Raw genomic sequence first — 12301 nt, forward strand, 5'->3', positions numbered from 1 at the left:
ACGATATATATCGCACACCCCTAGCTGTTACAGCCTCAAACAAAACGTCAGTGTCACTACTGATGCAGAAATGGCACGCCGCACCTTTAAGACTTCAAAAACAAAATCTAATCTCGTTTAAAACAAGCTGGATAACTGCAGAAGAAACCATCAAAACAACCACAGCCAGAAACTGGATGTAAAGTGTTCCCTTTTTTGTAGAAACATCAAGTTACGTAAAACATGACCAGCTCCATAATTTCAGACGTTTTGAGTTTTTGCACTGAATGAAAAAACGAGTTCATACCAAATAAATGTAAATCAAATAGTAGGGATGTAATGATTCAGTCAACTCACGATGCGATGCGTTTTCCTCACGATTTTTTAAAATAATTAGATTTAGGACAAATTATAAATGGTGTCCTTTTATTATTTCTCATAAAAAAAATACTGCACTTTTCTTTGTGAAATTTAAATAAAACTAAATTGAAATTTTAAAACGAGTCCCAAATCAAATAATACAAACGAAAGAAATCTCTTCATATAAACAACTAAGTGCTCTTTCCATTTAAAATTAGTCAAACACTTAATTTTAATCTCAACAAAGATGCTGCATACATCGAAATCTGAAGCAGAACAGAATAGTCTGACTTTAGATTTGTGAAACTATACTACTTTAAACATATCTGAATGAAACCGAAACAGCAGAGGGGCTGAATGAGATGCAAATTCCCTCTCTGCCAGCAGGTGGCGCTTATGGAACAGCAGCGATACGCTTATAAATGCTACTTTAAGTAAGGAATAATTGACGACGGGCAAAAAAAGTAAACAGTTGAGATTGAGATTTCTGTAACATTACACACTATACCATTCAAAAGCTTGGAGTCAGCATAATTTTTTTTATTTTTTGGGGAAAGAAAGTATAGAAATGAATACTTTTATTTAGCAAGGATGCTTTAAATTGATCAAAAGTGATGATAAAGAAATGCATAATGTTACAAAATATTTCCATTTCAAAAAATGCTGTTTTACTGAACTTTCTATTCATCGAAGAAACCTGAAAAATTCTACTCAGCTGTTTTCAACATGATAATAATAATAAATGTTTTTGAGCAGCAAATCAGACTATTAGAATGATTTCTGAAGGATCATGTGACTGGAGTAATGATGCTAAAAATCCAGCTTTGAAATCACAGGAATAAATTACATTTTAAAATACATTCAAATAGAAAACAGTTATTTTAAATAGTAAAAAATATTTTTACTGTACTTTGGATCAAATAAATGCAGGCATGGTGAGCAGAAAAGACGTCTTTCAAAAACATTAAAAACCTTACTGTTCAAAAGCTTTGGACTGGTAGTGTAACTAAAAATGTTTTAGGAAAATTATTAGGGAGAGCAAATGCAAACGAGTATGTAATCATGCTCTCCACAGTCTACAGCACAAACATGCATGCTGTTCTTTTAAATGTGCATCTCATCACACATTAGAGCAGGTGCATGCGTCTCAAATGCAAGCCGGCGTTTATATATATGACCCTGCAGCACAGTTATTCTAATCTCACATACTATTTAGGATAGATAGGATGAACATTGAGATGCAGGGAGTGAGTACGGGAGAACAGCTGCAATCCAATCAGTCAAATCAGCGAATGAATCGCTCAGTGTGATTTGCGAACCAATTTAACAGGTTCATTAAAAAGAATCCGCTCGTTCAAGAATCGAACACTCTGTTGATGTACAGATCCTTGAATAATGTACATAAGTATAGTAACGAAGTTACAAAAATACTTTGTTACTGTCCCGCACATCCTTTGTAGTAGTAATATATTACGTGTTATGTTGTAAAGCTTAATAATTTAAACAACACAAAAAATTCATTAAATATCTTACTTCAGGAGATTTTCAACAAGTTGGAGGTTATCCCAACTTTAAGAGGTTATTCACGATATTTTCAGGAATGAGTTTGTGTTCTAACAATCTCAAGAAAAATAACTAAAGCATTTTTAAGAAATTAAGAGTTCATTTGCAAAAACAGATAACTTAAGATACTCATATTCTCTGAAATCATGATTTTGACTAGATTAAAAAAAATGACTTTAAAAAAAAAACAGCCAACTAACACAACAAAACACAATAAAAACATAACATAATAAAAAACATGATTTTTAAAATAAACAAATAAACCTCTTCAAATGTTTTTAAGACTACAAATTATTCCTAACTTTACTCTTAAATTAGAAAATAAGAAGAAAATAGCAGTTATGAAGAATTTTATTCTTACGAATGTTTCGTGAATCCGGCCCTTGGTGTTTCACTGCATTCATGCACACAATGGACACGTCTGCGATTCATTACAGAGCTCAGACCCCAATACAATCTGGATTGCTTTTGGATTAAATACCTGATGCACACAAACGTTGCACTTGTCGCAGAAGACCATCTCGTTGCCGTCCTCCCCCTCAGGTGAGCGGCACACGTCACAAACCACGTCCTCGTCGTATTCGATGCCCAGACCCTCCTCGGTCGCGATGGCCTGCTGCATGTTCTGCTGACACCTGTTCTCCAGCTCCACCACGACCTGCTCCATGGTGAGCTCGTCCAGCTCTGGAAGTGCTGAGACACACAAAGGAAACGGCCTTGTATTCGTATAGTAGGGCCCTATGATTTCCGTGATGTGGAAAACATGGAGGGAATCACGAAATCCAGTCATAAAAATGGCATTTACTGTATAATGCAGAATGGCATGGAATTTGTCAAATTTTGAATGAGTAAATCAAAAGTAGGTCAGCACATATATGGTACGATATGGACTAGTGCCTTTGAATATTAAAATGCAAAACGGCAACTCGTCAAAATAAGAGTTCGGTTTAACTTGAAGAAATTGTGACAGAAATATATTAATACTGTACAGTAGAATGTACGTCTTGCTACTACTGCTACTACTAATTAAATGATTATTAAAACTTTTGTTTTTAATAAATAAATCACACAAATGTTATTACGTTTAAAAAAAATTGCAGTAAAGCTCTGTTATGCAGCACTTTATTTGCCCCCAAAAAATGAAGGGGCTTGTTTAATTTAACTTTGCTTAATATTTTATGCCATCATTTGATTATCAGAAAAATTTTAACAACACAATTTCTGGGGGGGGGGGGGGAAAATAATATGGAAAACATCACATTTTGTAAAATAAATAAATACATACATACATACATACAACTGAATTTGAGAAGAAAAAAAAAAGTATTTAATTGGGCTGTAAAGAAAATTTATTTTTGTTAAACTATTAATAAATTACTGTTAACTTTTAATGATTTCAATTAGACATGCTTTTGATTAATACGATTTAATTTAACCATTAAAACAGAGTCCAGAAAAATTTAAATGTGAAACAAAAAAAATGGAAAAAAGAATTAAACCCTAAAAAATAATTATGAAAATAAATAAGATTTCATAGGGCCCTACTTGATGAACGAGAGAAGAGGGATGAAAGTGTGACATATCATAACTTCTGCTCAAACGTTATAGAAGTTACATTTACATCTGGGCTCGGCGCTTAATTATTTCTAGGGGGAAAAAAACTCAGAATTGCGAGACGTAAACTCACAATTGCGAGAAAAGTAGTCAGAATTGTGAGAAAAAAGTTGCAATTGTATTTTTTATTTTTATTCCATATGTTTAAAACTAAACTAAAAACAGAAAATACAAAAATTAAAACTAATTTTAAATATTAATAAAAACTATAATAGTATCTCAATGATAGAAAAATAACACCAATAGCTCAACAAAACATTACTAATTTCACTAAATAAAAAAAACAACAACTTCAACTCTATTATTGGCCTGTTTGCTATAAGCTTAAATCATCAAAGAAACATGAGTCAGATAGCTGATCTTACCTAGTTGTCTGAATTCAGCATTAACCAGTTCCAGCCAGGTCACATCCAGATCATCCAGATTGTAACAACTCAACGGCTCAGTGAGACCATGTGACTCTCCGAAGCCAAACTCTGACTGGCCCCTGGTTTGGATCGCTGAAAAGAACGGGATTCGATTGACCTCCGGAAGCATCCTGGGGAAAACAAATTGCACACTTGAATGACCACAAAACTCATTTTTCATGCATCAAGTATTCAAAGGAATGTTTCAGCTTCAAGTAAAGCTCAATGGACAGGACTGGTCTCAATGTTGATAGCCAGAGGAAATCATTGCAACTTGTCCTTTGTGCAGTGACTTATGATCTATGTCGATGCACGCTGAAATCAGTCATGTTTTCTGATCAGATGGTTCTTTCCTCAATTCATGTAACCGGTTGAAGATGAAACTCTTGTTATAGTGAAACCGATATTAAAATATTGAAACCGATATTGAAACCGATATGACCGATATTACAGCACAAATGCAACGTGGCCCACTGTGGTTTCAAAGAACGTTTCAGACTTTGTTGATACCTGCATTTAGTGCTGTTCATTTGAGATCGGATCACCAGAGACGGATCTGAATACCAGATGTAAATGATGCACTGCCATACTTTCATCAGTAATTCTGAATTAATTTATATCGTGCAGTGCATATTCAAAGCAAAGGCATGTGAGCATTTCACTAATAATTAGAGATGAACATAAATACAGTCAGTTCCTAACTAAATCATGTAACAAAATTAAATACTTAAAGCATTACAGCAGGTATTACTTTGGAAAATGAAATTGGGATTGAGAATCAAATGTCAATAGTATTGATAGCGGCTTCTGGGATATTGGTATTGAGATGACACTAACCCCTAGTATGAGCTGATGAAGGAAAACAAAACCTAAAAACGGGAATGAATGAACGAAGCTATTAATTCTGAACACCAAGCTGGTTCATCAAGCACAACCCATGAATGACAGAGACAGCAGATGGATGTTGAAATGTGAAATACTCAGAGATCCTGATGTGATTTCCATGTCTTTATTACTTTTGTAAAATTAGTTTAATAATAGTAATACATCAATATGGGTCATGCACTGAGAAATTAAATTTTCCCTCAACTTTTGACATATAAGAGACCACTGTAAAAACTAGAGATGCGCGATATTGGATTTTTGATAACCAAATATCCGAAATAATGCTATTTTTCAACTCATTTGTGCTGATATGGACATATTTTCTTTTGTTTGGAAACAACACCAAGTCTCTCCTGTGCAGAGATTATAAACAAATTATTTTTATTTTGGTTAGTTTCGAGCAAAAACTTACCCGTTAGAACTAAATAAACAACAATCAAGTTTGTTTTATAATGAAAGTACATTGAAAGCTGTGCAACATACTCCCATTCTCATAATGTCACTGAAGTGCACTTCATTTTTTTGCATAAGCTTTTCTTGAGCCTCTATTCTTGTACGGGTAAGAGTTGCTCACTTCACAGAGACATATGTGACCCTGGACCACAAAACCAGTCATAAGGGTCAGTTTTTTTAAATTTCCATTGATGTATGGTTTGTTAGGATAGGACAATATTTAGCTGAGATGCAACTATTTGAAAATCTGGAATCTGAGGGTGCAAAAAAATCTAAATATTGAGAAAATCATCTTTAAAGTTGTCCAAATGAAGTTCTTAGCAATGCATATTACTAATCAAACATTACGTTTTGATATATTTACGGTAGGAAATTTACAAAATATCTTCATGGAACATGATCTTTACTTAATATACTAATGATTTTTGGCATAAAAGAGAAATGTATAATTGTGACCCATACAATGTATTGTTGGCTATTGCTACAAATATCCCCCAGCGACTTAACACTGCTTTTGTGCTGCAGGGTCACATATTATGGTGCAACACTGTTTGCAAATTCATTCTGAAATTTGAAAAAGGCATTTTTTTTCTCACTGCATTTCTACTTGGGAAACACATCAGTCTAGAGCATGCCTGTCATTTACTGTGACTCTCACCTGACTACAGGCTCGGGAATGGCTTCCACACTGGCTGGCACCTGAACACCCTTCTCCCATTCCTGCCTCCAGGGGTCGGATAGGAAATAAAACTCCTCTGCGCTCAGTTGTGCTGAATCAGGCAACTTCATGGCTGTAATAAAATCGGTCCGAAACACCTGAAAGAACAGAACATTGGCAACATTCAACAAGAAACAATCCCTTCTCGCTCTGGTGACATTTTCACTGGCGCCGAGGCAAGAATTAAATACTTTGCCATGTTTTCGAAAGCAATTTTTGTGCCAGAAAGCAAAATATATGAAATACGAAACACTCAAATATGAATGAACACATAATATGAAATATTAAGATGTCATCACAGAAGACAATCATACAAACAACTGCTTTTAAAAGTTAAATTGTAAAACATTAACATTTTTGAGTGGGTGACTTGCCAAGAAAAACACCGTAGGGTGTTACGTGAGTTTATCCAGTGGTGTGCGAAAAGTCAGTGCTGTAAGCACAGTGCAAATGTGGTTTTAAATCAGACACATATTTAATATGTAAACATCTGCAGTGTTGGGGGTAATGCATTACAAGTAACGTAATCAGATTACTATTTTTCAAGTAACTAGTAAAGTAACGCATTACTTTTTAACTTACAAGAAAATATCTAAGATACTTTTTCAAATAAGTAAGTGGCATGTATTGCCTGACCGCTCTCCTGTCCTCATGTTGAGAGAAATCAGGAGTAAGTGCAGAGGCGCTGTGTGAACATGATCTTACTGTAGTTCTAGACTAGATGTGAACATGCATTTACTCATCTCACTGCACAAAAACAGATTCAGTATTCCTCAAAATGAATTAAAAAAAAAAGAAATGCAAAAATTATGTGTTTAATCCCATTTTATTAACCAATGTCTTTGCTGATGATCCAATGCAACCATACTAATAAGCAAAATTGGCTTCAGATAAACATAACATTTGGGTTTCTTTCTTTTTTATTACTGAAGAGTGTTCTTGCGTCCTAGTCTTCATGCAATACAGAATGGCATGAGCTGCGTCCTCTACTGCGAATTTTCATTTTCTTCAGCCTGACATGTTCTCATTTCACTTTTGTTGTGAAAGGGCTTTTACATTTGCCAGAAATATAATTTTTTTATATTAAAAACAAATAAGCAAGCCCAGCCCAGACAAGAAAATGTAACGCAAAAGTAACGTAACTTTACTTTCCATAAAAAGTAACTAAGTAACACAACTAGTTACTTTTTTTAGGGAGTAAAGCAATATTGTAACGCATTAGGCCTACTTTTAAAAAATAAATTTCCCCAACACTGGACATCTGACCTTCAGCTAAACGCATATCTGATTCCCATTGGAAACAAACCCAAGCCATCACAAGACGAAGGAGACACAATTATCAACAAAGCTAACTTTTCTTAATGTCGTGTTATGAAGCAGACTCAGAGCTTCAATCTATATAGAAACGCCACACAGATCCACATGCACCGTCTCTTTCTCAAATTCGTTCAAAACAATCGCGTCTTAAATGAATGTAAATAGGCGGGACCAAAAATTGGATATGAAAATATCAAGTTACAAAAATTACAACTACTACAAGTATTATCAACTGACTGTATAATCACATAAATCATACAATATTGCAGCAATTCTTAATGGCTTAATAGTTTATATCATCATCAAATGTAAACTATCCTATCACCCAGCTCTAAACTGCTAAATGATAAATAAATTAATTAATAAATTGACTCTGTCTCATCCGCTAGGGTTGTGCACAATTAGTATATAACTAATTGTTGCTTAATGATGTGTGAGCTGACATTATCAAGTATGCATGAGTACATGCAAAAAACTAACAAAAACACGTCATTAGAATGCAGCTTGAATGGCCCTATATTTCAAGTTACGAAAGAAAAAAATATCCCTGTATGGATTTTGTTTTTTATATTAATGATATAGTAAGATATAGCAATAGCACACAAGCAAGAATGCTGTTTTCCCGAATATCAGCATGTGAGCGCAATCGCGAATGTTGTACTGATTTCATACAGCAGTTCACCAAACGAGAAGTTAATGTTGAGTGAGTTACATTTTAGACACAATATTGTCTGTTTCGCCAGTGAAAATAGTTCCAAACAAAGCCGGATTAAAACATTTGTGCATCTCAGCGCAACACTACAGTGTTACATTCCTGAATGAATTTGTTTTTGAATGAATCATTTGAGTCAGTGATTCAATGATCATAAAGAGTCACTTGCTTCGTTTCAGTGAATGAATATTTTGAATGAGTGATTCAAGAAATTACTCATTAAGACAAGGACTTGCCGCCACCTACTGGTGGTTTTAGTGTGATATTTATTTATCCATGAAATGCCTAAATCAGTCAAAATGCCAGCACAAAAACCCACTCTGCAAAATATTGTTTAATTATCATTATCTTAAATTAAAAAATATTGAGATATCATTTGTTCCTGAATATCGCACACCCCTACCATCCACCCAGTTCAATAATGCATTGTTCATTTTTTATTTCTTACTAAAAATGCTGACTTTAAGTTCTGGTGTATATTTGTGTTTATTGATGAAGCGGTATTTCTCACCTCAGACGGTTTCTTCTGCTCATGGCGTACCCATGTGCTGCTGGTCCCCGTGTTCTTAGAAGACCGTGACCAGGTGGTCACATGACCTGCAAGAGATTCAATACCAAATGAGAATTCTGCCTTCGTTTACTCGTCCTCATGTTCTTCCAAACCTCTATGACTTTTTTTATGGGTTTGAAATGGAAGCAAATGATGTGAGCACAATTTGTGGGTGAACAAATTACAAATATAAACAATACACTTAGACAATCCTAGATAAACACCTGAAGGTATCATTTCCACTTAAGGGCAAAGTTGAAAAATTTTATGAAAAAAAATAAATGAGAATTCTGCCTTCGTTTACTCGTCCTCATGTTCTTCCAAACCTCTATGACTTTTTTATGGGTTTGAAATGGAAGCAAATGATGTGAGCACAATTTGTGGGTGAACAAAATACAAATATAAACAATACACTTAGACAATCCTAGATAAACACCTGAAGGTATCATTTCCACTTAAGGGCAAAGTTGAAAAATTTTATGAAAAAAAAAAATAATAATAATTCAGGTCATTAAAATGTATTTTGAAAGATGATTTCATTCTCTTGTGTAATGCGTGTTATTTAGCACATAATTGTAAGTTGTTGATTAATTGTTGCATTAACCCTAATTAATCTCCAAGGCCTCTAAATGATCAAAACTTTGCTGATAAACCTGTTGCACACAATCTACTACATGCCTTCTGTTGTCTGATTGATTAGTTTAATGCCTTTTAGCACAATCCACCTGCTTCATGTGGGGGTTTTTTTGCTATGAAATCTTTAGAGTTTTATAAAGTAAGAATATCTCCGTTAGCAATTTGAACACTGAAGATGAACACTTACTGAAGCAGCTTGGCTTTACTTGATTATCCAGACATCATTTTTTTTAGAAAAATCCGTGAGTTTCAAACACGATCATCAGGATTTTGACAAACGTTTATCTGTTCATCTCCCAATCATCATATTGCACTGCTTTGCATGTTTTGAACTTTTAAGCATTAAATATCCTCTTGCCAAGACATATTGGCAGATACATAGCGACAGCTGATATTTATGTACAGTTAGTAGTCTGCTATGGTGTTATAGAGATCTCAATTCATCTTACATTTTGTCCAAATATCATAATCTGCACTAAATTGCATAGCTTTTCTCAATTGGGGTCTCTGCAATTCTCACTATTTACTACTTTGTTATATTTGATCTTTATCTGTAAAGATGTTACGCAGTGGTGAGAAGCCGTGCGTCTGAGTTTATCACTCACTGTCGGTGGTGTCAGAGTCGTTGCTGCTGGTGGAGTATTTCCTCCTCTTCATCTCACTCTCCATCTGTCAGCAAAGAAGCGATGAACAACTATCAGACTCTGAAAAGATGGCAGAAACGCATGCTGAACGCTCAGTGAGAAAGTGTGATGGTAGAAATGAATGAATCTAGAGTTTACAAGCGACTGAAAACCCCGTTCGCCGATGCTGCCTTCACTCCACATAGGGGCGATTTGGGGAAATAATCTAACTGCTATATTCCTGATATAATATTTGTACTTTGCCATTATGGGGTATGGATTGTAGATGTGCAAAAAAACGTAATTTAAAGCAGTTTAGCATACAACATACATAAAATGTGACAAAATGACCCTTCATTTTGGGGGTCTGAATACTTCTGGAAGGCACAGTAAACGAACATATTCCGTGTTTCTGATTCTGGTTCATAAATCAAAGCATCATCTCTCTGGGTGAGAACACTCATCCGCTTGTCGTCCAGGTCTGTCAGATGGACTCTGCTGCTAAACACTGACAGCTATTAAACATCAGGACCACATGCATCCCTCACAGACACTGAACTGCAGCACTAAGAAGCATGTCATGCACTGGCACACTGACTATGTTACGGGTGATGGGAACATCAGAGCCAGAGCTCCCACATTCATGAATATCCCCCTCATACCAGAAACACACACTGTGACCATGTGACCGCCTCGCCGCCTCCTCCACCAATCACACGGCAGATGGCAAACACACTTTATATGGATGTAGCTGCTCCGCGAGATTCTATATTGTTAACTTGAGCACATTCAAATTTACATGGCAAAGAACCCAACGTATTTAGTGCCAAACACAAATGTTTTCTGTGTGTCATGATAGTCTAGTGGTGTAAAATTATACTGTATATGCTTCAAATTCAGACTTGAATATAAAACATGCATTTTTACTACGGACTTCGCTAAGCTGCCCTGCATTTTATGCATGCATGTTGCTGCTGGTGGAGTATTTCCTCCTCTTCATCTCACTCTCCATCTGTCAGCAAAGAAGCGATGAACAACTATCAGACTCTGAAAAGATGGCAGAAACGCATGCTGAACGCTCAGTGAGAAAGTGTGATGGTAGAAATGAATGAATCTAGAGTTTACAAGCGACTGAAAACCCCGTTCGCCGATGCTGCCTTCACTCCACATAGGGGCGATTTGGGGAAATAATCTAACTGCTATATTCCTGATATAATATTTGTACTTTGCCATTATGGGGTATGGATTGTAGATGTGCAAAAAAACGTAATTTAAAGCAGTTTAGCATACAACATACATAAAATGTGACAAAATGACCCTTCATTTTGGGGGTCTGAATACTTCTGGAAGGCACAGTAAACGAACATATTCCGTGTTTCTGATTCTGGTTCATAAATCAAAGCATCATCTCTCTGGGTGAGAACACTCATCCGCTTGTCGTCCAGGTCTGTCAGATGGACTCTGCTGCTAAACACTGACAGCTATTAAACATCAGGACCACATGCATCCCTCACAGACACTGAACTGCAGCACTAAGAAGCATGTCATGCACTGGCACACTGACTATGTTACGGGTGATGGGAACATCAGAGCCAGAGCTCCCACATTCATGAATATCCCCCTCATACCAGAAACACACACTGTGACCATGTGACCGCCTCGCCGCCTCCTCCACCAATCACACGGCAGATGGCAAACACACTTTATATGGATGTAGCTGCTCCGCGAGATTCTATATTGTTAACTTGAGCACATTCAAATTTACATGGCAAAGAACCCAACGTATTTAGTGCCAAACACAAATGTTTTCTGTGCGTCATGATAGTCTAGTGGTGTAAAATTATACTGTATATGCTTCAAATTCAGACTTGAATATAAAACATGCATTTTTACTACGGACTTCGCTAAGCTGCCCTGCATTTTATGCATGCATATATATATATATATATGCATTTTTATATTCTTTTATTTAACAGCAGAACTGTCTTTGTTTCAAGGGGGGGGGGGAAATCCAACCCTTTTACATTTATACACCGTGCCTTGTGAAAGCATTCGTACCCCTTCATTTTTTTCACATTTTGCTTTTGTTTTGCACATGCACACCAGTAATGTTTTTTTCTAAGGCATGTTTATAAAAATGACTTGAATGTCCTAATTGCCAAATAAAGAGAAACGATAATCAATATTAATACTAATTAGGCCTGGGCGATAAAACGGTATCGATATTTATCGACGGTACACCTTCTTCGATAACGATAGAAAAAATGTTCGATATGGCACATGATATAGGCACGTGCTATGAGACAGCACACACAAACACGCACATGAGTGCTGTGCCTGCCTGTGATGAGGAGATTGTGAATAAAGAACGAATATTAGTCGAATTTGAAATAAACATCTGCATTTGAATGTTAGGTGTGCATCATCAATTGCGCGCGAGATGCGGTGATGATGTAAGTGACGTTGTTGCATTTTAATGTTTTG

At 35.8% G+C, this 12301-nt stretch overlaps 1 protein-coding gene across 1 annotated transcript in view; it reads right to left on the minus strand.

Annotated features, from left to right (window-relative positions):
• LOC107603227 (protein Jade-1) overlaps window positions 1-12301 on the minus strand; it is a 32447-nt gene that overhangs the window by 17123 nt on the left and 3023 nt on the right. The window contains exons 2-6 of the mRNA XM_016295969.1: window positions 9800-9863; window positions 8520-8605; window positions 5920-6077; window positions 3882-4054; window positions 2384-2595 (exon numbers count right to left, since the gene is read on the minus strand). Coding sequence (XP_016151455.1) covers window positions 2384-2595; window positions 3882-4054; window positions 5920-6077; window positions 8520-8605; window positions 9800-9863 — 693 coding nt within the window. The remainder of the gene's footprint in view (window positions 1-2383; window positions 2596-3881; window positions 4055-5919; window positions 6078-8519; window positions 8606-9799; window positions 9864-12301) is intronic.

Source organism: Sinocyclocheilus grahami, unplaced genomic scaffold (genome assembly GCF_001515645.1).
Source record: "Sinocyclocheilus grahami isolate Dianchi unplaced genomic scaffold, SAMN03320097.WGS_v1.1 scaffold343.1, whole genome shotgun sequence".
NCBI classification, from domain to species: Eukaryota; Metazoa; Chordata; class Actinopteri; order Cypriniformes; family Cyprinidae; genus Sinocyclocheilus; species Sinocyclocheilus grahami.